The sequence below is a fragment of the Coregonus lavaretus genome (assembly GCF_964263955.1).
Source record: "Coregonus lavaretus genome assembly, chromosome: 1".
NCBI lineage: Eukaryota > Metazoa > Chordata > Actinopteri > Salmoniformes > Salmonidae > Coregonus > Coregonus lavaretus.
Window position 1 is genome coordinate 54,901,689 of NC_139988.1, and position 23,696 is coordinate 54,925,384.

Genomic DNA, 23,696 nt, shown 5'->3' on the forward strand with positions numbered 1-23,696 from the left:
AGATAATAACCAAAATATGACATCTTTCTATGCTGTCTTGGTCATGAAAATGACGCCTTTACCTGGTTGTAATAGAGACCCATTGGTTGTAATTTGGTTATTTGACATCTTGTCAAACAGAAAAGAACAACATTGTGCAAAAGTTTGCCTGCTTGGTAAAGCATACTGTGTGTCTCAGAGCAAGTTTTAACTCAAATCCCAAACGCCCCTCAGGTTCTTGTCCCTGCTCCAGCCAATGAAATAATGATCAGTGTTCAAAGCTTTTAGCTAACAGCCCTGCGAAACACACAGGAGTTGGGCCTCTCTCTCACAGCTCTCGACTCCCCCTCCATTTTACCACTCCGCACAGGATGTCACCATCTCAGTCAAGCGTTCACAATTTGATTTAGAGCCCTTTGGAATCCCCATCAGAATTGAGTGGTGAGCAAAATGCAGAGATTGAATCATTAGTTGTTTCATTATTCATTTCCTCACAGAGAGTGTCATTGAGGCAAAGTCATTGAGAATAGTTGATTCAGGGAATTAGAACAATGTTCAGCGCTTTACTTTTATTTTCTGTACCATCGTTTGAAGATATGAGTCTTTGAAGGCCGCCAAGCCGTAGATTAGAATCTAGAGGGCTTGTCACACTACTGAGCCAAACTGTTACGGTGACCGCATTACTGCCACAACGGTGGTCACGAATCATGACTGCAGTCAAATTCCACGTGACCGCTTAGTCACAGTAACTACGCTTCTCCAAGCTCTGATGCTGCTGATGGTCATTAGTAGCCTACCAAACTTGCTAACTGCCTGGTAACTCAGCACTCTATTGTCCCTCTAATCACTCTGACATCAATGCAAATGTAATCAAAAATCTAATCAAACACTTCATGGGAGCCCATGAGCTCATGTTGCGCAACATTTCTATAGGCTATGCAATTGCTTGAGAAAACAGAGTTTTGATGGCCTCTATTCAAAAGAGGAGGATCCCATCAGTTTCTATAGGCTAGGCCTACTATATATTTTTCTCAACTTTCCTAATATTAAGCACAGGAAAAGCATCCTCCATTCGCTATTTAAGTGCATAGATGACATGTATTTTTTTCCCCTGCCTCTGTTCCGAGACCGGTGCATGTTACTGGTCCATTCTAAATAAAAATGTATTTCACACATATATTATTTCGTTTATGTAAAGACAAGATTAAATCAAGAATAGTCTGATGGGGGACAATATTAGCCTATCACTTGTGAATTATATATTATCACTTGTGAATTATATATTATCACTTGTGAATGATGCCCAGCTTAAGGCAGGAAACAATGCCTTTTTTGTTGTTGACTTTTTCGAATCATAGTCGCACACCTCATGTAGCCTAGCCCATAGGCCTGTATGTTTTGATAAGGTTTGTATCACAGCTAAAGTGGCCAAATAACTTCTTAAAATTAAGCACATTAATCCGCTTTACAACCGGTGTAGAGCCTAGATGGCATACATAGGCGGCGTGTGAGTTTCAAGTTTGGGGAAGATAATTTTCACCATAAAAATACACCTTTATAATAAAGCATTACATGCATAATCGCATTTGCGGTCACTTTTGAGAATGGTGTTTTCCAGCTAATTGATTGCATTTTGGAACATTCGCGCTTATAGCCTACTGCCGTTTGCACATTGCTGCACTTATAATATGAAAAAATAGCATAATAGCTTAAATGTTGATAAACTAAAAGTTCAGATCTGTTGCATCAGCCTCATTGCTTAAAAAAAAAAAAATTATGCAAGTGGTTGTATTAATTTGGGATCTATCGCATCCCACAACTGTCCCAGACTATGTTTGGAATATTTATTTCTTGCACAGAAGGACAAGTTGACCAATAGAATAGGTCAACTTTTGTACTGTGGGGGAGAGTAGATTGACATAGGCTAGTGCTTTTGCTGTTTGTTAGGTCTACTCATCTTGTTGGCTGACGAAAAGGAAATGTGGACAGTTCTTCTAAAATCTTCAATATGCACCTCGGAATTCGATAAGAAGGACGTGCGCAGTTGCGTCCCCGATGTGTCTGTCTTCACTTGTAGCCTACTTCGGAGCTGAGATGCCTGTGACTGGCATTGGCTAATAAGAATTGAGATATCTGAGAGCGCCATGTGAGTGAGAGGTGCTTCAGAGCACGCAGCCGGGAGAAGGGAATTATCATTATTATATTCAGCCCAGGGGCACAACGGCCACTGGCTGCAAAAGGCATGGATTTTTTTTTTTTACGGCCACACAAGGGGGATGCCGCCGGGAAATTTGAGGCATTATCAAGTGCTTGTCAAATTGTGAATGAGAGACTGTGTGTGCAGCCTGCGCAAGAAACAAAGCAGAGCTCATGCCTTTCTTGCAACTTTTTTTCAAATCATCATTAGTCTCATCATGCAGCCTTAGAATGTATAAAAAATCTAAACATATAGCACAACCTTTGTATCACAACTAAAGTTGCATAAATAACTCTAAATTAAGCATATAGGAGGACCTGTTTCTTTGTTAACTGCTCCACACAGAATAGCCGCATGTGCGCACTCCCTCAGAAATCGTTTGGAGAACATATCCTTTCTATTTTATTCAGCTATGTTCAATTGTATTCTTCATACTATAAAATAAAATAATGCCACCGAATTGTAAGCAAATCTTGTCTGCTAAATGAGCTAGTGTAGCCCACAGCCATATGGCATAGCCAGATCAGGGCCGAACATAAGGACAACTCAAGAGTATGCTATTCTGTTCTTCTGAAATAGACTACATTTTTCTTAATATCATGCTTCTTTAGACCTGTCTAAAATAAATAATGGATTTATTGTGATGGTGTAGGCTATATTAAATGGATTTATTAGACTTTTTAAAATATAGATGTTCCAAAAGGTCTGCATCAGTGGCTTGTAGGCTATGCGTGGAAGCCAGGAGATGCTAAATGTGTTTATATTAATTAACGGTCAATTATCATGAGACCGGCAGTTATTTACTTGACAATCACCGGCTGACAAGATTTTATGACCGCTACAGCCCTAAGCCAAACCAAGCCATGCCAAACTGTACTAAGCTGGCCGGGGTACATATCCATCCACCATAGTTACTGGAATCGTGCTGAAAAGGACAATATAAAAAGATGTCCAGGCCAGCACAGTCGGGTTCGGATCAGCACGACAGTGTGAAAAGGATATTTCAAATATTAGTGTCATCATGGGATTCAGATTGATGCTACTGAATAAATTCAAGGAAACACAACAGCAAGAGCTAAGTAAAAAAAGCAATTTGAGAGTATTGGTGGAAAAAGCCACAGGGAACTATAGTTCATGTCGCTGAATAAATATTTCTTGCACATCCTCTGTTCAGAAGCGCTTTCAAGTATTATTCTCCGGCACATCATAGAGCACTCAACAACTGATCATTTTTACTGTGGAAGATTTAAGTGCCTTCTCTTGCCTGTCACTTATAATTTGAATGTCAACTGTCACACACCCATGGCATAGTGTTGTTCCTAAGTCGGATTTGACAAGTCATGTTTTTTTTGGGAAACCGCGGCTGCTATTATTCAGCAACACTGAACGCTGCTTAACAAAAGTGTGGCGCAAAGCAGTCAATGCTCTGAGGAGCCACATGGGCATTTTGATTTAATGGCAATTATTATGCATTACTAATAAAAAATACGGTTGGCTTTACGCTGAGAAATATTTCCATGGAGATAGTGGTTATTGCCTAGCAGTTTGTTGGGTTTATTTTCACATGTATCACAAGGCGCATTCTCTCAATTGGTGTATTTAAAAAAAGAGCATAAATCCAATAATTTAAATAATCTGTCTGTTGTCATTGTCATGTATGTATCCTTTATATAACCAGGGACATCCGATTCAATTAGAAATCCTCCTTACAAAGGAGATATGCTCCATTTAAATATCAATCACCAAAGCATGTCACGACCACAGCTATAAGTCATCATAACTATTCTAAGTTTCACAATTGTCTCTTGAACTGAGTAGTTATTGTGCGGTTAGCACAAAGACACACGCACAAATGCACATAAACACACACACACACACACCCACACACACAAAAACAAACACACATAGATCTTTCTTCTTCTCTCCTCCAGTGAAGTCATCCTCTCCAACATCGACCTCAGCCTGTCTGGCAACTGGGAGTGCCAGGTGACCAGTTCCCGTGGCAACAGGTCCAGACAGATGGAGATTGTTGTGTTGGAGACGTCAGCACCCTACTGCTCAGCAGACAGGGTCAGCAGCAACAAGGGAGACTTCAGGTAGGTGCTCTGACCAGACCAGACACAAGGACCTCTTCTGGTCAAGGCTAAATGTCAATGTCTAAGGTCAGCTACAGTGCAGCAAGGTGGCTAAAAACAAGCCTGACCTCATGTGGGCATTCAAGAAGACCAAGTGTTATGAGAAAATGAAATGTGAAAGCCCAATGACTCACTAAACTCCGCTCTGCTCAAGTAGGAAACTCCTGAAGAATATTAGATAACAAAGAAAGTAAACAGTCAAATGAAAAACATTTCCTTGGAATGCAAGTTCTGCTTAGCTAGCAATTATCCCCACGAATTAGGAAACCCTGTGTTTCATATCAATCAACAAAATGCAAATACATCGGTCCCGAGCTTTATAGCTGTCTATAAAACAGTCCAATTAGTCTCTGACTGGATCTCCACGAGACTTGGGTTCAAATACTTTGAGCATTTGCTTCAGTCTGCCTGGAGTGCCAGATGGGAGGGGTTTTACTATTTTGGGACTATTCGATTGGTTCTATTGTGTCAGGCAAGCACAGATAATAGTATTTGAAATGATTGCAAATGGTATTTGAACCCAGGTCTGCTTTCCATGTCTCCCTCCCTGTCCATCTGGAAGGCTTGAGAAGTTGACTTTTTCTCTCCCTCCTGTCTTGTTTTCGTGAATCCTCCATTGTTGTTGTGTATTTCTCCTGTACTTTACAGCCCACTTCCAGTGCAGCGAGCAGAGAGGCTTTGCTTCTGCCCAGTAGTGACGTAATGTGCTGGAGAATGAGACCCTTTTTTGTTGGTGGGAAATTAGTGCCTTACATTACTAAGTAGCCGGTGCCATGATGACGGGGAGAAAGCCAGACAGTTTCCAGACGAACACAACAGATTTTCCTCAGTCTCTCCTCAATTGACTCCCTTTGTTTTCACTTTATGAAAAATTGGCAAAATTACATTGTTGAAATGAAACAAGCTTGTCTTTTTTTTTAGAGTATTTTCAGGGTATAGACTGCAGTAAGATTAAAATGTAATATGCAGTGCCATTATGATTGTTTACCTGTTATGCAGATCAACAGTATATGATAACTTAGTAATGCGACATAATAACAAAGCAAAGTGTCACATATGATGTCATCGGGAAATCAAGGCTTATGGTGGATCATGGTGACAAGGATATTGATACCATCTCTTGTGACAGGTGGCCAAAGACCCTGGCAGGGATACTGACCTTCCTGCCCTGTGCTCCATCCACATTTGGCTCTGCCCCCCAACCTTCTGGCGCCTCTTCACACCACCCCATTCAGAGGGCGAAGAAGGCCTGGCGACGCTGTGACCGGGCAGGCCAGTGGGCAGAGGACGACTATACCCAGTGCCCGTATGCCAGCGAGGTGACACGTGTACTGCACGAGCTCACCCAGGTAGGACAGCAATTCACTCCACAAATCCCACCTTTAACCCAGGAGAGTCAGGCACTGAACTCTCACCTTACATCCACACTATTATCTCAAACATAGATTTCCGGCTTTCTCACTAGCAGAAACAACGCGAGACAAAGGGGTCGAAAACAGAATAATCTACGACCTTCTATTATGTTGTATTTGTGCTTAGCAATTTGTTTTAGTTAAGGTAATATCTTGCTTAATTTATGCCCATATGCACATATAAAATGCATCTAAATCCAAGTGATCTAGCCTCTTCTAACCCAACCATTGTTCTGTCTCCAGATGACCATCAACACCAGTAATGCCCAGCCGTTAGCCCAGCAGCTGGTAGCCTTCACCAGCAGGGCAGGGGACTTCAGCGATGTGATGGATGTCATCTTTGTCACACACCTGGTTGAGAGGCTGACTTGCCTAGTGGACCAGCTCAGAGACGTACGTATTATAGCAGCACTTATCTGCTGTTCATACGCACAGAAGATTGCACACACACCTATGCACGCTCGCGCACAAACACACAAAAAACTAACACACACACACACACACACACACACACACAGCACTTAGCCTCAGCATCCATCCAGCAGTCCACTAAAACTTTATAATGTGTTTGATTAGACACTCTTAAGTTCAAGGAATGATACAATAAAGAACCCAAGCTGTTTTCTTTGGACGAGCTGTTTATAGTCCAATGAAAGGCACGTATGAATGTCTGTCTCTTTTTGCTCCGGTAGCTGGCTAGTCTACTCCAGCTCCATAAATGCTAGACTATGGGTGCTAATTTCCCTGAGATGTCATCAGTGCAGCAATTTGGTAACATGCCATTTGTGGGGAAACTATACAGTGCCTTAAATGTATTGAAAATTAAATACAGAAATATCTCATTTACATAAGTATTCACACCCCTGAGTCAATACTTTGTAGAAGCACCTTTGGCAGTGATTGCAGCTGTGAGTCTTTCTGGGTACGTTTCTAAGAGCTTTCCACACCTGAATTTGTCCATTATTCTTTTAATAATTCTTCAAGCTCTGTCAAATGGGTTGTTGATCATTGCTAGACAACCATTTTCAGGTCTTGCCATAGATTTTCACGTAGATTTAAGTCAAAACTGTAACTCGCCCACTCAGGAACATTCACGGTCTTCTTGGTAAGCAACTCCAGTGTATATTTGGCCTTGTGTTTTAGGTTATTGTCCAGCTGAAAGGTGAATTTATATCCCAGTGTCTGGTGGAAAGCAGACTGAACCAGGTTTTCCTCTAAGATTTTGCTTAGCTCCGTTCAGTTTATTTTTTATCCTGAAGAACTCCCCAGTCCTCACAAGCATACCCATAACATGATGGTACAGAGATGAGGTAGTCATTCAAAAATCATATTAAACACTATTATTGCACACAGAGTGAGTCCATGCAACTTACAGTGCATTCGGAAAGTATTCAGACCCCTTGATTTTTTTCCACATTTTGTTACGTTACAGCCTTATTCTAAAATGGATTCAATTGTATTTTTACTTATCAATCTACACAGAATTCCCCATAATGATAAAGCAAAATCTGGTTTTTAGACATTATTGAAAATGTATATAAAAAATAAAATAAAACAAATATCACATTTACATAAATATTCAGACCCTTTACTCAGTACTTTGTTGAAGCACCTTTGGCAGCGATTACAGCCTCGAGTCTTCTTGGGTATGACGCTACAAGCTTGGCACACCTGTATTTGGGGAGTTTCTCACATTCTTCTCTGCAGATCCTCTCAAGCTCTGCAGGTTGGATGGGGAGTGTCACTGCACAGCTATTTTCAGGTCTCTCCAGAGATGTTAGATCGGGTTCAAGTCCAGGCTCTCACTGGGCCACTCAAGGATATTCAGGAACTTGTCCCGAAGCCACACCTGCGTTGTGTTGGCTGTGAGCTTAGGGTTGTTGTCCTGTTGGAAGGTAAACCTTCACGCCTGAGCACTCTGGAGCAGGTTTTCATCAAGGATCTCTCTGTACTTTGCTCTGTTCATCTTTGCCTCGATCCTGACTAGTCTCCCAGTCCCTGCCACTGAAAACATCCCCACAGCATTATGCTGCCACCACCATCCTTCACCGTAGGGATGGTACCAGGTTTCCTCCAGAAGTGACGCTTGGCATTCAGGCCAAGGAGTTCAATCTTGTTTTCAACAGACCAGAGAATCTTGTTTCTCATGGTCTGAGAGTCTTTAGGTGCCTTTTGGCAAATTCCAAGCAGGCTGTCATGTGCCTTTTACTGAGGAGTGGCGTCTGTCTGTCCACTCTACCTTAAAGGCCTGATTGGTGGATAACTGCAGAGATGGTTGTCCTTCTGGAAGATTCTCCCATCTCCACAGAGGACTGGAGCTCTGTCAGAGAGACCATTGGGTCCTTGACCAGCTTTCTGACCAAGGCCCTTCTCCCCCGATTGCTCAGTTTGGCCTGGCGGCCAGCCCTAGGAAGAGTCTTGGTGGTTCTAAACTTCTTCCATTTAAGAATGATGGAGGCCACTGTGTTCTTGGGGACCTTCAATGCTGCAGACATTTTTTGGTACCCTTCTCCAGATCTATGCCTTGATACAATCCTGTCTCAGAACTCTACGGACAATTCCTTCGACCTCATGCCTTGGTTTTGCTCTGACGTGTACTGTCAACTGTGGCCCCTTATATAGACAGGTTTGTGCCTTTCCAAATCATGTCCAATCAATACCACAGGTGGACTCCTATCAAATTGTAGAAGCTCAATTTCGAGTCTCATAGCAAAGGGTCTGAATACTTATGTAAATAAGGTATTTCTGTTTTTGCAAAAATGTGAAAAAACCTGTTTTCGCTTTGTCATTATGGGGTATTGTGTGTAGATTGATCAGGATTTTTATTTATTTAATCAATTTTAGAATAAGGCTGTAACGTAACAAAATGTGAACGCACTGTATATACAAAAGTATGTGGACACCGCTCTAAATGAGTGCATTCGGTTATTTCAGCCACACCCGTTGCTGACAGGTGTATACAATCGAGAACACAGCCATGCAATCTCCATAGACAAACATTGGCAGTAGAATGGCCTTACTGAAGAGCTCAGTGACTTTTTACATGGCACTGTCATAGGATGCCATCTTTCCAACAAGTCAGTTCGTCAAATTTCAGCCCTGCTGCCCCGGTCAAGTGCTGTTTTTGTGAAGTGGAAACGTCTAGGAGCAACAACGGCTCAGCCGCGAAGTGGTAGGCCACACAAGCTCACAGAACAGGACCGGCAAGTGCTGAAGCGCGTAGCGCGTAAAAATCGTCTGTCATCTTTTGCAACACTCACTACCGAGTTCCAAACTGCCTCTGGAAGCAACGTCAGCAGAAGACCTGTTCACCGGGAGCTTCATGAAATGGGTTTCCATGGCCGAGCAGCCGCACACAAGCCTAAGATCACCATGCGTAATGCCAAGCATCGGCTGGAGTGGTGTAAAGCTCGCCACCATTGGACTCTGGAGCAGTCTAAACACGTTTTCTGGAGTGATGAATCACGTTTCACCATCTGGCAGTCCGACGGACAAATCTGGGTTTGGCGGATGCCAGGAGAATAACACATGCCCCAATGCATACTGCCAACTGTAAAGTTTGGTGGAGGAGGAATAATGGTCTGGGGCTGTTTTTCATGGTTCAGGCTAGGCCCTTTAGTTCCACTGAAGGGAAATCTTAACGCTACAGCAAGGTTCTTAAATTCCGGTCCTGGAGGGCCTAAACACCTCTGTTTTTCATCCTCTCCTTCTAATCAGGGGCTAATTCAAACCTGGGACACCAGGTAAGTGCAATTAACTACCAGGTAGAAATAAAAAACAGAAGTGTTTCGGCCCTCCAGGACCGGAATTGAAGAACCCTGCGCTACAGCATACAATTACATTCTAGACGATTCTAACAACTTTGTGGCAACAGTTTGGGGAAGGCCATTTCTTGTTTCAGCATGACAATGCCCCCGTGCAGAAAGTGAGGTCCATACAGAAATGGTTTGTTGAGATCGGTGTGGAAGAACTTGACTGGCCTGCACAGAGCCCTGACCTCAACCCCATCGAACACCTTTGGGATGAATTGGAACGCTGACTGCGAGCCAGGCCTAATCGCCCCCATCATCAGTGCCCGACCTCACTAATGCTCTTGTGGCTGAATGGAAGCATGTCTCCGCAGCAATGTTCCAACAGCAGTTGTTATAGCAGCAATGGGGTTACCAACTTCATATTAATGCCCATGGAATGAGATGTTCGACAGCAGGTGTCCACATACTCTTGGTCATGTAGTGTATTAAGTGGTATTGTGTGTAGGCCAGTGATTTAAAAAATCTAAATTGAATCAATTTTAAAATCAGGCTGTAACACAACAAAATGTGGAAAAAGTTTAGGGGTATGAATGCTTTCTGAAGGCACTGTACATATTGTTAGCTGCTATTCCTGATCTGACATTATTTAAGCCTGTGAGTGCTTTGAAAACAGTGATTTGCCTAATTCTGAGGAGTGATTTGCAAGAATAGACTTCAGGCTTTCTGTATGAAACTGTTCTGTCGACAGCTTAAATGGAAGCAGCAGGGTCACAGAACTCGATTTGTACGTAACTGTACATTACGTTTCATGTACTCACAGTTCAGGAATAAAGGCGTCTTATCCTGCCACCGTCCAGCCTATACTATATATAATATACCTTCAATATATTCTAAAAAGCTGTGCATTTTTTAATTGTCCTTTTTTTCTTGCTTATGACAATAATGCACCTGAGGTATGGTGATGAAGAGATCATTCAGCTATCCCCCTAACAAATTCAAAATGGCTTTCCTCTATACGATTGAAGACAACTACAGGGTCTGTGAGAAGATCATTATTTGGAGCTCTCATCTCCGAGCCACTTGCCATAGGTAAACACGGGGTCATACTAGAAAACCTACCAATACTTGGATCCCCAGATACACAATGATTAATGCCAACCCAGTCTCTCCACAAAACAGTTAGATTAAATAACTCTGACGTTAATTTAAATAGTTCAACTGTCATCACAATGAAGTGATTATGCCCCACTGGAGCCGCTAATCTAAATTAAATCTTTATACAATTAATAAAGTCACCATCACCACCCTCAGCATTCCGTTTTGGTATAATAAATGGCTTTTCTTTAATGGATGTGGTAGATGACAGATCTACTTTCTCTCTACCTGAATCCTGTAGCTAGGGGACTGTATCTCTGACATAGCCAGTAACATGATGCTGGTGGAGGAACACATCCTGTGGATGGCTCAGAACGAGGCCAGGGCGTGTACTCGCATCGTCCAGTGTGTGGAGCGAATCGCTGACCTGGCTCTCACCATAGACACGCAGGTCATATCAAAGGTAGGTAGACAAACATCAAATGCACTTAAATGTCTATAAATACAATTTTAACACTTTAACCTCTTAAAGGATACAGGTGTTGGATCTTAATTTTGACCAGTATTGTCGCAGCAAAATAATCCTGCAGCAATAGGATTTTAACGTTTAGTCCATTCACACTTTTCCGTGGATGTAATGTTGCTTGATTGTGGTAAGACTCTTAGCTGGCCAAAATTAGGCTTCATGAAAAGTGCAATACTGTTAATGTAGCCATGTGTTAGTGCGGGTGTTCAGTGAATTTATGTAATTCCTTCAACCCCAGGAAAATTCTCAGCAACAACAGAGTGATCAAATTAAGATCCAATATCTGTACCTTATAAAGTGTTACCAAGATTGGTTTCAGAATCAAAGCTAGTTCATCAACCTTTTAGTCTCACAGCTCAGCATGACAGCAATTCTGTTTTGTTTCGTCAACATCTTTTTATTGATTCAACACAGAATAACACTGACACATTCAACAATTTCAATGATCAGCTATTTCTGTTCAGACCCGGAGGATAAACTCACTCCACCCTCCTTATCACTCTGTTTCCATCCAGGTGTCCCCTAACATAGCCCTGGAGGCCTTTCTGATCAGGCCGTCTAACTTCCAGGGTCTTTCGTGTACGGCAGTACAGAGAGCCCCCCTTCCACCCCTCTCTGGTCAGAGGGCCGATGGGGACCAAGATGCCATCGGGGACCTGCTGCTCAACTTCAAATGTCACCCGGTCAACGGCAGCGGCTCCCCCGCCAGCCAACTCCGCAAGGTACAGTACATAGAAATAGAATGGCTTGATAATAAAGCACACACTGAATGATGAAATTCCTGCTTTTACTCCATGGTTAATGGGTATAACATACACATATTGCCGCTGGACCCCCCATTACAGACTGTTGACTTGAATGCGGATGTCTGTTCTAGGAATTATACTGTACTTCTATGATACAGTAAGAGTTAATCACAATTGGACGTTTTTATTTCTGTCCTAAAGTTTCTCTGTCTATATTTCTGTACATAATGCAGCTTATTATGGTAAATAATGAAATGTACCCACTGCTCGTTGTGTAAGAATAACAGGGCAGGGCTCCTGTCTGGCACAGTTGATGGTGTCTATTACTCTCCATAAGTTGACATCCTGTTTTGGTGCCGTGTCATGGTGTAAATCAGCCGTGATAGGCTGCGCTGTAAAGGGGGAGGAGTGGGGATTGGTGGGTTAGTTTTGAAGTCCGAGTATGCAGGCCACTCACCTGTGATGGATACTGTGGCCTTGTATCCGTGTCACACTAAATCACTGTTATCCTGTCATAACGCCTGCTGGCTCATCCCAAATGACAGATGCCACTTCAGCAGACACCTTACGGTCTACAGATGCAGACAGGGAAAAACACTCCTCTGGCATTGAAGGGGCATTGTTTTGCAATATTTCAGTATGTAGTTATACCCTTCAGCTACTGTGTGTGTGTGTGTGTGTGTGTGTGTGTGTGTGTGTGTGTGTGTGTGTGTGTGTGTGTGTGTGTGTGTGTGTGTGTGTGCGCGTGCGGATGTGTGGGTGAGTGTGTGTCTGCGTGTTTGCTTGCGTGCCTGCGTGTTTCTGCGTGTTTCTTAACTGTGTCCTCTTCTGATTAGATTAGACTGTCTAGTATGTTCAGCTATTATTTAGCTTGGTCGGAGGGCCCAGTGCAGCTATGCAGTATTTTGAGATAAAATAGCCATGGGGGAGAAAGCAACACAGTCCTTTAATGACTAAGCTGTCCCTTTGTGATGATCAATGACAGAGGTTGAGAGTATGACTAGGCTTATAGAAGTGAACCAATTCCAAACCAAACCTGTGTGGCTTGATAGACAGGGAGTGATTGTCATTGATTGTGAGGGGCGCTCAGAGCAGCAGTGAGGCTACTTAGGGTTGGGATGGGGATGCTGCCAGCCAGCCCTCTCTCTCTCTCTCTCTCTCACTCTCAGCCCTATCTCTCTCTCTGTCTCTTGCTCTCAGTCCTCTCTCGCTGCCTCTCTCTCCTAACTAGGCTTTTTTAAACCCTGGCACTGGACTCTTTCTTGCTCTCCTCTGCTCTGGGAGTACAACCCTCCGACGTGGCACTGCATATGCGAAGGCCCCTCCAATTACTGCCGATCTGGCACGGCCTCACAGGCCCTTCCTCACTGCACTGTAACAGCCGCCCTGGCAGCCCCTCACATCCCCTGTTTAGATTGCGCTTTTCCACCCCAGTAATTTCTCATGTAGGCATCGGGTAGGATTGTTTTGTGCATAGGAATGCCATTTACAGGATTAGAATAGGAATCCTGGAGAAATCAGTTTACTGTTATTGGGTTATTTTCTTGTGGAAAACAATGACAGTCAACTCAACCAGCAATAACTGACAATATTTAGCTATTGCTACATGACAATAGCAATTGTTTGTGGCTCTCACCAAATGAGCGATGTCATCCTGATGTAGACAACAGTTATGTTGGGATTCCCCCCTTTGAATTCCAATATGGTGGTTACTGGCACATGTCCCTAGGCAAGGCTTCTCCCATTGGGGGGCAATTCAACTTCTGTTTGTAGTGCCTCCCGGTGGCTGGAGGTGTAGGTGCAGGGGGGTTGCAGGGCTCAGTGGTTCCCTTTGACTGTCCCACTCCTCATTACGTTGACTATGAGGACATCGTGTGTGTTCAGTGTTCATTTAGAGAGCAAATCCATTCAGGCCACACACACACACACACGGTTCTTCCACTCTCACACCCTCAGTAAAACCGACTCAGACCTACAACATCCTTTAGGAGGAGAGGCTGCTTCCACACATATCACTGTTCCCATCTCTCCTTTCCCCAGTATGTTGTCTCATGTTTAGATTAATTGTAGACCACCCCCTCTTTGTGCTGTCGTTAGTTCAGTGTACTCTGATGGTGTTTAACTTTAGGACCGCTAAAGCAGTCATTTTGACTGCTCATGATTGTTTTTGTATTACTCTGCCATTTTTTTACTCATACCGCCCTCCGTCCTTGACTTTTCCTAAATAAGTCTATATATCACACTGCTGTTGTCAGAATCTTTAATATCACAAACAGAACTGGAGTTATAACCAGTTTTAGGAGGGCATGTCATTTTTTAAAATGGTTTTCCCCAGTTGCCCCTCCTTCTCCCAACAGTAGGGCCTGCTCCTCTCCTTCTTCCGACAGTTGAAAGTGCAGTGCCCAGCTGATAATCCCCACGACAATTGCCTCGAAACACATATAACAACAGATTTAATAAATGATGTAAAGTATGATAAGGAGAATGGGTGAGTTGATGAGCGAGGGGAAGCGAAAGAAGTGAAATCACCAATTGTGAATGAAGAACAGGGCGGGCCATTCTATTGTATTGATCCATTCTAATTATAGGCCTAATCTTAAAATGGTATGTACACTATATCACTTCACTTAATCAAAGCAGCCTTATCAGTCTACTCTGGCCTACTTGGAGTAGGCTACACAGCGAGAGCGTGCGTAATTGTACATGCTGAATGGCTTTCAATCTCTGGGAAAATATCCACATCGGGCAGCAGGCGCTAGTGTCAGAGAATGTGGTGATGAGGCTTGTGAAACCTTATATTGGCAAGGGGTGCAATGTCACCATGGACAATTTCTTCACTTCACTGTCATTGGCGAACAAGTTGCTTGCAAAGAAAACAAGTTTGGCCGGCACCATGAACAAAGTGAGACGGGAGCTCCCTCCCTCTGCACAAAATAAGGCACCTGCACAGGCGTTATACTCCACAACGGTGCTAAAGAATGACAAGACAATGGGACACAATCAAGAGAAAACCGCATACTATTACGCACTACAACCAAACAAAGGTATGTCAAAGTGTGTCAAGCACACTTTGGCGCAGTGGTCTAAGGCACTGCATCGCAGTGCTAACTGTGCCACTAGAGATCCTGGTTCGAATCCAGGCTCTGTCGCAGCCGGCCGCGACCGGGAGACTCATGGGCAACGCCAGGGTTGTGGGTTCGATTCCCACGGGGGGCCAGTATAAAAAAAATATGTATTCACTAACTTTAAGTCGCTCTGGATAAGAGCGTCTGCTAAATGACTAAAATGTAAAATGTAAGTGAAAGTTGCAAAAATTGTGCCAACTGTTAGGACAAGGGATAACAGCTAAATGAAATCCAACTGATGCCATTGGGTGAAGATGCACACAAGCACAAGCTGACAATAATTGACAGTTATATACATTATATTGCTTTTGTACCGAGTTTCACTATTTATCAAGGCCACTTGGCGCTTATAATGATGTTTAGGAAACGGATGTTTTTTCATCATTTGACCGCGTGTCTTTTGACTGCACTTCTTTGTGGTTGGGATATTTTGTATTTTATATTGTCGTTATAAAAACAAGCTGTTACCAGGTTCCAACACATACGCTTTCTGTTTCATCTTTTTAACAAAGGCACTCCACAAATAAAATTGATTGAACTCTTGAATTTGGGCTTTTTTTATTTTAGATTTTTAGATTTTACATACAGTGCTTTCGGAAAGTATTCGGACCCTTTACTCAGTACTTTGTTGAAGCACCTTTGGCAGCGATTACAGCCTCGAGTGTTCTTGGGTATGACGCCACAAGCTTGGCACACCTGTATTTGGGGAGTTTCTCCTATTCTTCTATGCAGATCCTCTCAAGCTCTGTCAGGTTGGATGGGGAGCGTCGCTGCACAGCTATTTTCAGGTCTTTCCAAAGATGTTAGATCGGGTTCAAGTCCGGGTCTGGCTGGGCCACTCAAGGACATTCAGAGACTTGTCCCGAAGCCACTCCTGCGTTGTCTTGGCTGTGTGCTTAGGGACGTTGTCCTGTTGGAAGGTGAACCTTCGCCCCCAGTCTGAGGTTCTGAACGCTCTAGGTTTTCATCAAGGATCTCTCTGTATTTTGCTCCGTTCATCTTTCCCTCGATCCTGACTAGTCTCCCAGTCCCTGCTGCTGAACAACATCCCCACAGCATGATGCTGCCACCACCATGCTTCACCGTAGGGTGGTGCCAGGATTCCTCCAGACGTGACGCTTGGCATTCAGGCCAAGGAGTTCAATCTTGGTTTCATCAGACCAGAGGCTCTTGTTTCTCATGGTCTGAGTGTCCTTTAGGTGCCTTTTGGCAAACTCCAAGCGGGCTGTCATGTGCCTTTTTACTGAGGAGTGGCCTCCGTCTGGCCATAAAGGCCTGATTGGTAGAGTGCTGCAGAGATGGTTGTCCTTCTGGAAGGTTCTCCCATCTCCACAGAGGAACTCTGGAGCTCTGTCGGAGTGACCATTGGGTTCTTGGTTAGCTCCCTGACCAAGGCCCTTCTCCCCCAATTGCTCAGTTTGGCCGTGGTGGCCAGCTCTAGGAAGAGTGTTGGTGGTTCCAAACCTCTTCCATTTAAGAATGAGGATGGCCACTGTGTTCTTGGGGACCTTCAATGCTGCAGAAATGTTTTGGTACCCCTCACCAGATCTGTGCCTCGACACAATCCTGTCTCGGAGATCTACGGACAATTCCTTCAACCTCATGGCTTGGTTTTTGCTCTAAAATGCACTGTCAACTGTGGGACCTTATATAGACAGGTGTGTGCCTTTCCAAATCATGTCCAATCAATTGAAGTTACCACAGGTGGACTCCAATCAAGTTGTAGAAACATCTCAAGGATGATCAATGAAACCAGGATGCACCGGAGCTCAATTTCGAGTCTCATAGCAAAGTGTCTGAATACTTATGTAAATAAGGTATTTCCGTTTTCTATTTTTAATACATTTGTAACCTAACAAAATGAGGAAAAAGTCAAGGGGTCTGAATACTTTCCGAATGCTCTATATAGCCTACAGTTACATAAACTAGTGAAAATGCTATTGTGTTAGTTGAAATAAAGTACAAATCATATTCTAATGTTACCCAAGGCCTTCATAAACACAAACAAATGAGTATTTTTGCTATAGCATATATGAAATATATGAATGACACTGTTAGAATGTTGCTGTCTGAATGACTGCTCATTAGCTTGAACGGGGGTCCATCGACGCCCAGCGGTTCTAGTGTTAAGCCAAAGTGCTGTTTTATCAACCGCTCTCTGAGTGTCTGATCTCCTCTCTCTCACACTAGCTGTTTCTCATGCACGTTTAGTGCTGTGCCAGGTTAAACTGAACGATGGCACAAATACCATGCACAGCCAAACGAGAGACATAGTGTCAGCATTGCACCACAGATGCACTCACGCATGCACACAGACACACAGACACACACACATATACACACACACACACACACACACACACACACGATAGATGCCAGACCTCAGCCACCAGCTCCATCCAACACAAATGGTTTCAAATGTCTGGCTGGTAGCTAATTGGGTTGGATAACAGTGAAATAGGTTTGTGGATTTCCTCAAAAGAATTCCACTCAAAGACCACACACTCCCCCCATACCCTTCTGCCAAGCTGCACAGTTAGTTTTGGCCTTTTTACTTCCAACAGAATGTCTAATAACAGAATATCAGGTGCATCATACAGTATTTTATAGAGTCTGCCAGTAAACTACTGTACTATTTAAAATGAAAACACAAAAAAAGATATAATCATGCATTTAGTTTAATTTCACACATTTTGCATGCCTAATAATAGAGATTAGTTCTAGAGAGGAGAAGCATTCTCATGGACTCAATGTGTGACAGAAAGCTAATGATGCTGTCTTTGATAAGCTCACCTGAGTTTAACTCTACATCGTTCATATTATTACCTACTTATCATCAAAGCAGATTGTCTTTCAGTGCCATCTGGTAAACACAATTCATCTTATCTGATGTAATTGCCCACGAGCATTTTTCAGTTTTCTACATTGTCTTATGTTATGTCCTTAATTTAACTGCTGATCAATCTTTGTCCTTTGACGGTGAATCTGATTCTTAGAAAAAGCCTGACTATGTTTAGGTTCAAAGTCTGACAATTAGACATCTAGGCTGACATTTTCCCACCTAATCACACACTCATGCATAAAATAACAGTTTTGAATAGTGGGACACTGCAATAATCCAAAATATGTTTGAATACTGCTGCTCACAATGGCAATGTTTGCCTTGCATTTTCACATTGTTTAATTTAAGTGACAGCATTAAAAGAGCAGTTTCAAGATATCACGCCTCCAAGTGTAATGAGTAAAACAGTGTTTTTATGCACTGTGAGGGTGCGATTAAAAATGTCTGCTAGAATCACATTGATGTCTTTTTTGCTTACCATGATTGTGCTCCTCTATGTGGAACAGATTTGGAACTCATTGAAGTGCCCCATATTTCCAAGATGTATTTAGCAACGATCATCTAAATTGTTTAAAGGTTTAAAAAACAATGCTAATAACTGCAACATTTGGACAATGGATGAATATACTCGTAACTTTTTGAATTTTTTTAATCCATCAGATATTGACTGAATTATAGCACATAAAACATTGTACTGGCACGGAGTTCAGGCATTTTGGTGGGGATTCAGGTATTCCATTTATTGTAAAATGTCAGTGGTATATCAGTTATGTTTTTATACTGTATAAAATAAAGATAATTATATGCACCTCATTTGCATATACAGTGCATTTGGAAAGTATTCAGACCCCTTGACTTTATCCACATTTTGTTAGGTTACAGCCTTAGTCTAAAATTGATTAAAGTGTTTTTTTCCCCTCATCAATCTACACACAATACCCTATAATGACAAAGCGAAAACAGTTTTTTTGAAATTTGTGCAAATTTAATACAAATAAAAGACGGAAATATCACATTTACATAACTATTCAGACCCTTTACTCAGTACTTTGTTGAAGCACCTTTGGCAGCAATTATAGCCTCGAGTGTTCTTGGGTATGCCGCTACAAGCTTGGCACACCTGTATTTGGGGAGTTTCTCCTATTCTTCTATGCAGATCCTCTCAAGCTCTGTCAGGTTGGATGGGGAGTGTCGCTGCACAGCTATTTTCAGGTCTCTCCAGAGATGTTTGATTGGGTTCGAGTCCGGGCTCTGGCTGGGCCACTCAAGGACATTCAGAGACTTATCCCGAAGCCACTCCTGCGTTGTCTTGGCTGTGTGCTTAGGGTCGTTGTCCTGTTGGAAGGTGAACCTTCGCCCCAGTCTGAGATCCTGAGCGCTCTGGAGCTGGTGTGCCTTTCCAAATCATGTCCAATCAATTGAATGTACCACAAGTGGACTCTAATCACGTTGTAGAATCATCTCAAGGATGATCAATGGAAACAGGATGCACCAAAGCTCCATTTCGAGTCTCATAGCAAAGGGTCTGAATACTTGTGTAAATATGGTATTTCTGTTTTTATTTAGAATAAAAGTTTTCGCTTTGTCATTATGGGGTATTGTGTAGATTGATGAGGATATTTATTTATTTAATCCATTTTAGAATAAGGCTGTAATGTAACAAAATGTGGAAAAAGGGAAGGAGTCTGAATACTTTCCGAATGCACTGTAAATATGCTCTCTTAAAAATTCCATCATAATGTAGATACAGACTAGCAGTGTTGTTGAGAATTCTGTGCACAAACCAATGGAGGAATTAAGCCAGTGGGTATCGACAGAGTGAAGGCTGTTCATTAGCACTTTGACCTGAGGAAGCACAGAGAAAATCATGCAAATTCCCCCACACGATTCATATCCTAATTACTCAAAATTAATCGTATGTGTGCCGAATGCCATGTTTAAGACATTAACATTCATCCATTAATTTCATGGGTTTCATTGCAGATACTTATTGTGTTTGTGTCTGTGGGTGTGTTCGTAAGTGCTGTTATTGTGAAGTGGAAACATCTAGGAGCAAAAACTGCTCAGCCGCGAAGTGGTAGGCCACACAAGCTCACAGAACAGGACCGCCGAGTGCTGAAACACGTAGGACGTAAAAATTGTATTTTCTCGGTTGCAACACTCACTACAGAGTTCCGAACTGCCTCTGGAAGCAACGTCAGCCGTCAGCAGAATAACTGTTTGTTGGGAGCTTCATGAAATGGGTTTCCATGGCCACATACAAGCCTTTAGATCATCATGCGCAATGCATGGACTCTGGAGCAGTGGAAACGCGTTCTCTGGAGTAATGAATCACGCTTCACCATCTGGCAGTCCGACGGACATATCTGTGTTTGGCGGATGCCAGGAGAATGCATAGTGCCAACTGTAAAGTTTGGTGGAGGGAGAATAATGGTCTGGGGCTCTTTTTCATAGTACGGGCTAGGCCCCTTAGTTCCAGTGAAGGGAAATCTTAACGCTACAGCATACAATTACATTTTAGACGATTCTGTGCTTCCAACTTTGTGGGAACAGTTTGGAGAAGGCCCTTTCCTGTTTCAGCATGACAATGCCCCCGTGCACAAAGCGAGGTCCATACAGAAATGGTTAGTCGAGATCGGTGTGGAAGAACTTGACTGGCCTGCACAGAGCCCTAACCTCAACCCCATTGAACACCTTTGGGATGAATTGGAACGCCGATAGCGAGCCAGGCCTGAATCGCCCAACATCAGTGCCCGACCTCACTAATGCTCTTGTGGCTGAATGGAAGCAAGTCCCTGCAGCAATGTTCCAACATCTAGTGGAAAGCCTTTTCCAGAAGAGTGGAGGCTGTTATAGCAGCAAAGGGGGGGACCAACTCCATATTAATGCCCATGATTTTGGAATGCGATGTTCAACGAGCAGGTGTCCACATACTTGTAGCGTATGAGTGCATGTGCATTTGTGCACCATAACTGCAAAAGCATACTGTGAAAAATAATTCCCTCCAAGAAGTGTATTTTTCCTGGAGTAGGTCTCTGATGCAAACAGGCCTGCGATGCTGCAGCTGAATGCTAAACACTGTGAAACCTTCACAATAAGAAGGGGGAAGGGGGAAGCAAAAAGACAACTGGAATTGAGAAAGAATGAGAGCGATAGTGGAGGTTCCTCAGAGAAGGAAGGGGAGGACCATCCTACTCAGTGAAGTTCATAAAAATACAAATAGTAAAACTTAAAATATATAATTTTTACACGGAACAAAAATATGAACGCAACATGTAAAGTGTTGGTCCCATGTTTCATGAGCTGGAATAAAATTTCCCAGACATTTTCCATACGCACAAAAAGCTTATTTCTCAAACATTTTTGGCACAAATTTGTTTGCATCCCTGTTAGTGTGCATTTCTCCTTTGACAAGATATCAAGATGCTGATTAAACAGCATAATCATTACACATGTGTACCTTGTTCTTGGGACAATTTAGTCTCACAAGTCTCAAGTTTTGAGGGAGCATGCAATTGGAATGTCCACCAGAGCTGTTGCAAGATAATTGAATGTTCATTTCTCTACCATAAGCTGCCTCCTACGTCGTTTTAGAGAACTTGGCAGTACGTCCCACCGGCCTCACAGAAAGTATTCACACCCCTTGACTTTTTTCACATTTTGTTGTGTTACAGCCTGAATTTAAAATGGATGTTGTGTCACTGGCCTACACAAAATACCCCATAATGTCAAAGTGGAATTATGTTTTTAGAAACTTCTACAAATTAATAAAAAAAATAAAAGCTAAAATGTCTTGAGTCAGTAAGTATTCAACCCCTTTGCTATGGCAAGCCTAAATAAGTTCAGGAGTAAACATTTGCTTAAGAATTCACATAATAAGTTGCATGGACTCACTCCGTGTGCAATAATGGTGTTTAACATTATTTTTTTATGACTATCTCATCTCGGCACCCCACACATACAATTATCTCTAAGGTCTCTCAGTCGAGCAGTGAATTTCAAACACAGATTTAACTACAAAGACCAGGGAGGTTTTCCAATGCCTTGCAAAGAAGGGCACCTATTGGTAGATGGGTAAAAAAACAAACAGGCATTGAATGTCCCTTTGAGCATGGTGAATTAATTAATTACACTTTGGATGGTGTATCAATACACCCAGTCACTACAAAGATCCAGGCGTCCTTCTTAACTCAGTTGCTGGAGAGGACTTTTAAGTGGAACTGACAGTGTTTTAGCAACATGAAAGAATGTGACACTGTCAAGCGAGTACTTAGATATGGTCATTTTCACGTTTTCATAAATGTAATGTAATGTAAATAGAATGTTTGGGAATGACGTATAGTTAGGCATTTGTGAACATTCTATAGCAATATAGAGTGGGAAGGCGGCCGTGCGTTTGGATAACTAATAGACACTGCAGTAAATAAAACATAATAAAACAGCTGTCTTGTCCAGGACTGGCCTGCCATCATTCACTTTGAACTGGATGTGTGTTACAGGCAGTAGCAACAGCGCGACTTTAGATCATTAGAACACATTTGCTAAAAGCCACAAAATACACCTGAATGGATTTCTGCAAATATGTAAATACCACGGGAGTCCTCTTACATTTGGGAACTTCACAGTCCTATTGATCAAACAACCATGAAAATGTAGGTTATCTCTCCCGCAGTTGTCTATGCACATCAACAACAACAAGATCAACAACTAGCTAATGCTAGCCAGAACGAGATGAGCTAAAATCTCATGAGGGAACATTAGATAAACCCTCTCAAACCTTTTCAGCTAGTTGGCCATCAACTAAACGATGGGAAATAGTAGCCTGCTCATCCTTCTGCAGCTTGCCTGCCAATGCATGCTTGTCCCAACTCATGTTTTGACAACTGAATGAGAACTTGCCTGCCCACCCATTTGATCGATGTCAAATACATTTGATTGACAACTAAGAGATATGCTAACTGTGTATAACAGTTATTCAAGTTCAGTATAGCTAGCTAGCTAGCAAAGCAATTCACATTTCTTGCTAGCTAACCAAAGGACACCTGCATCTCTAGCTGTAGCCACCGAAAAACAATATGAGGAAAACGTTGGTCACTCACCCACTCCTCCAATGATGTAAGATCCTCTTAGTAGCTAGCTAGCAAATGTTAGACGACATGTTTTTAACTTGCTAAATAAATAATGAACGCAGCATTTTTATTATATTTTATTTGACCTTTATTTAACCAGGTAAGCCAGTTGAGAACAAGTTCTCATTTACAATTGCGACCTGGCCAAGATAAAGCAAAGCAGTGCGATAAAAACAACAACACATAGTTACATATGGGGTAAACAAAACATAAAGTCAAAAATACAACAGAAAATATATATACAGTGTGTGCGAATGTAGTAAGTTATGGAGGTAAGGCAATAAATAGGCCATAGTGCAAAATAGTTACAATTTCGTATTAACACTGGAATGATAGATGTGCAAAAGATGATGTGCAAATAGAGATCCTGGGGTGCAAATTAGCAAAATAAATAACAATATGGGGATGAGGTAGTTGGGTGGGCTAATTTCAGAAAGGCTGTGTACAGGTGCAGTGATCGGTAAGCTGCTCTGACAACTGATGCTTAAAGTTAGTGAGGGAGATAAGTGTCTCCAGCTTCAGAGAATTTTGCAGTTCGTTCCAGTCATTGGCAGCAGAGAACTGGAAGGAATGGCGGCCAAAGGAGGTGTTGGCTTTGGGGATGACCAGTGAGATATACCTGCTGGAGCGCAGACTACGGGTGGGTGTTGCTATGGTGACCAGTGAGCTAAGATAAGACAGGGATTTGCCTAGCAGTGATTTATAGATGACCTGGAGCCAGTGGGTTTGGTGACGAGTATGTAGTGAGGGCCAGCCAA

The 23,696-nt window shown here is 42.6% G+C and overlaps 1 protein-coding gene across 2 annotated transcripts in view; it reads left to right on the plus strand.

Moving 5' to 3' along the window:
* Positions 1-23,696, plus strand: part of adgra1b (adhesion G protein-coupled receptor A1b) — a 282,388-nt gene that overhangs the window by 96,690 nt on the left and 162,002 nt on the right. For both annotated transcript variants that reach the window (XM_084152987.1, XM_084152986.1), the window contains exons 8-12: positions 4,108-4,272; positions 5,441-5,660; positions 5,967-6,116; positions 10,872-11,033; positions 11,612-11,818. In XM_084152987.1, coding sequence (XP_084009113.1) covers positions 4,108-4,272; positions 5,441-5,660; positions 5,967-6,116; positions 10,872-11,033; positions 11,612-11,818 — 904 coding nt within the window. The remainder of the gene's footprint in view (positions 1-4,107; positions 4,273-5,440; positions 5,661-5,966; positions 6,117-10,871; positions 11,034-11,611; positions 11,819-23,696) is intronic.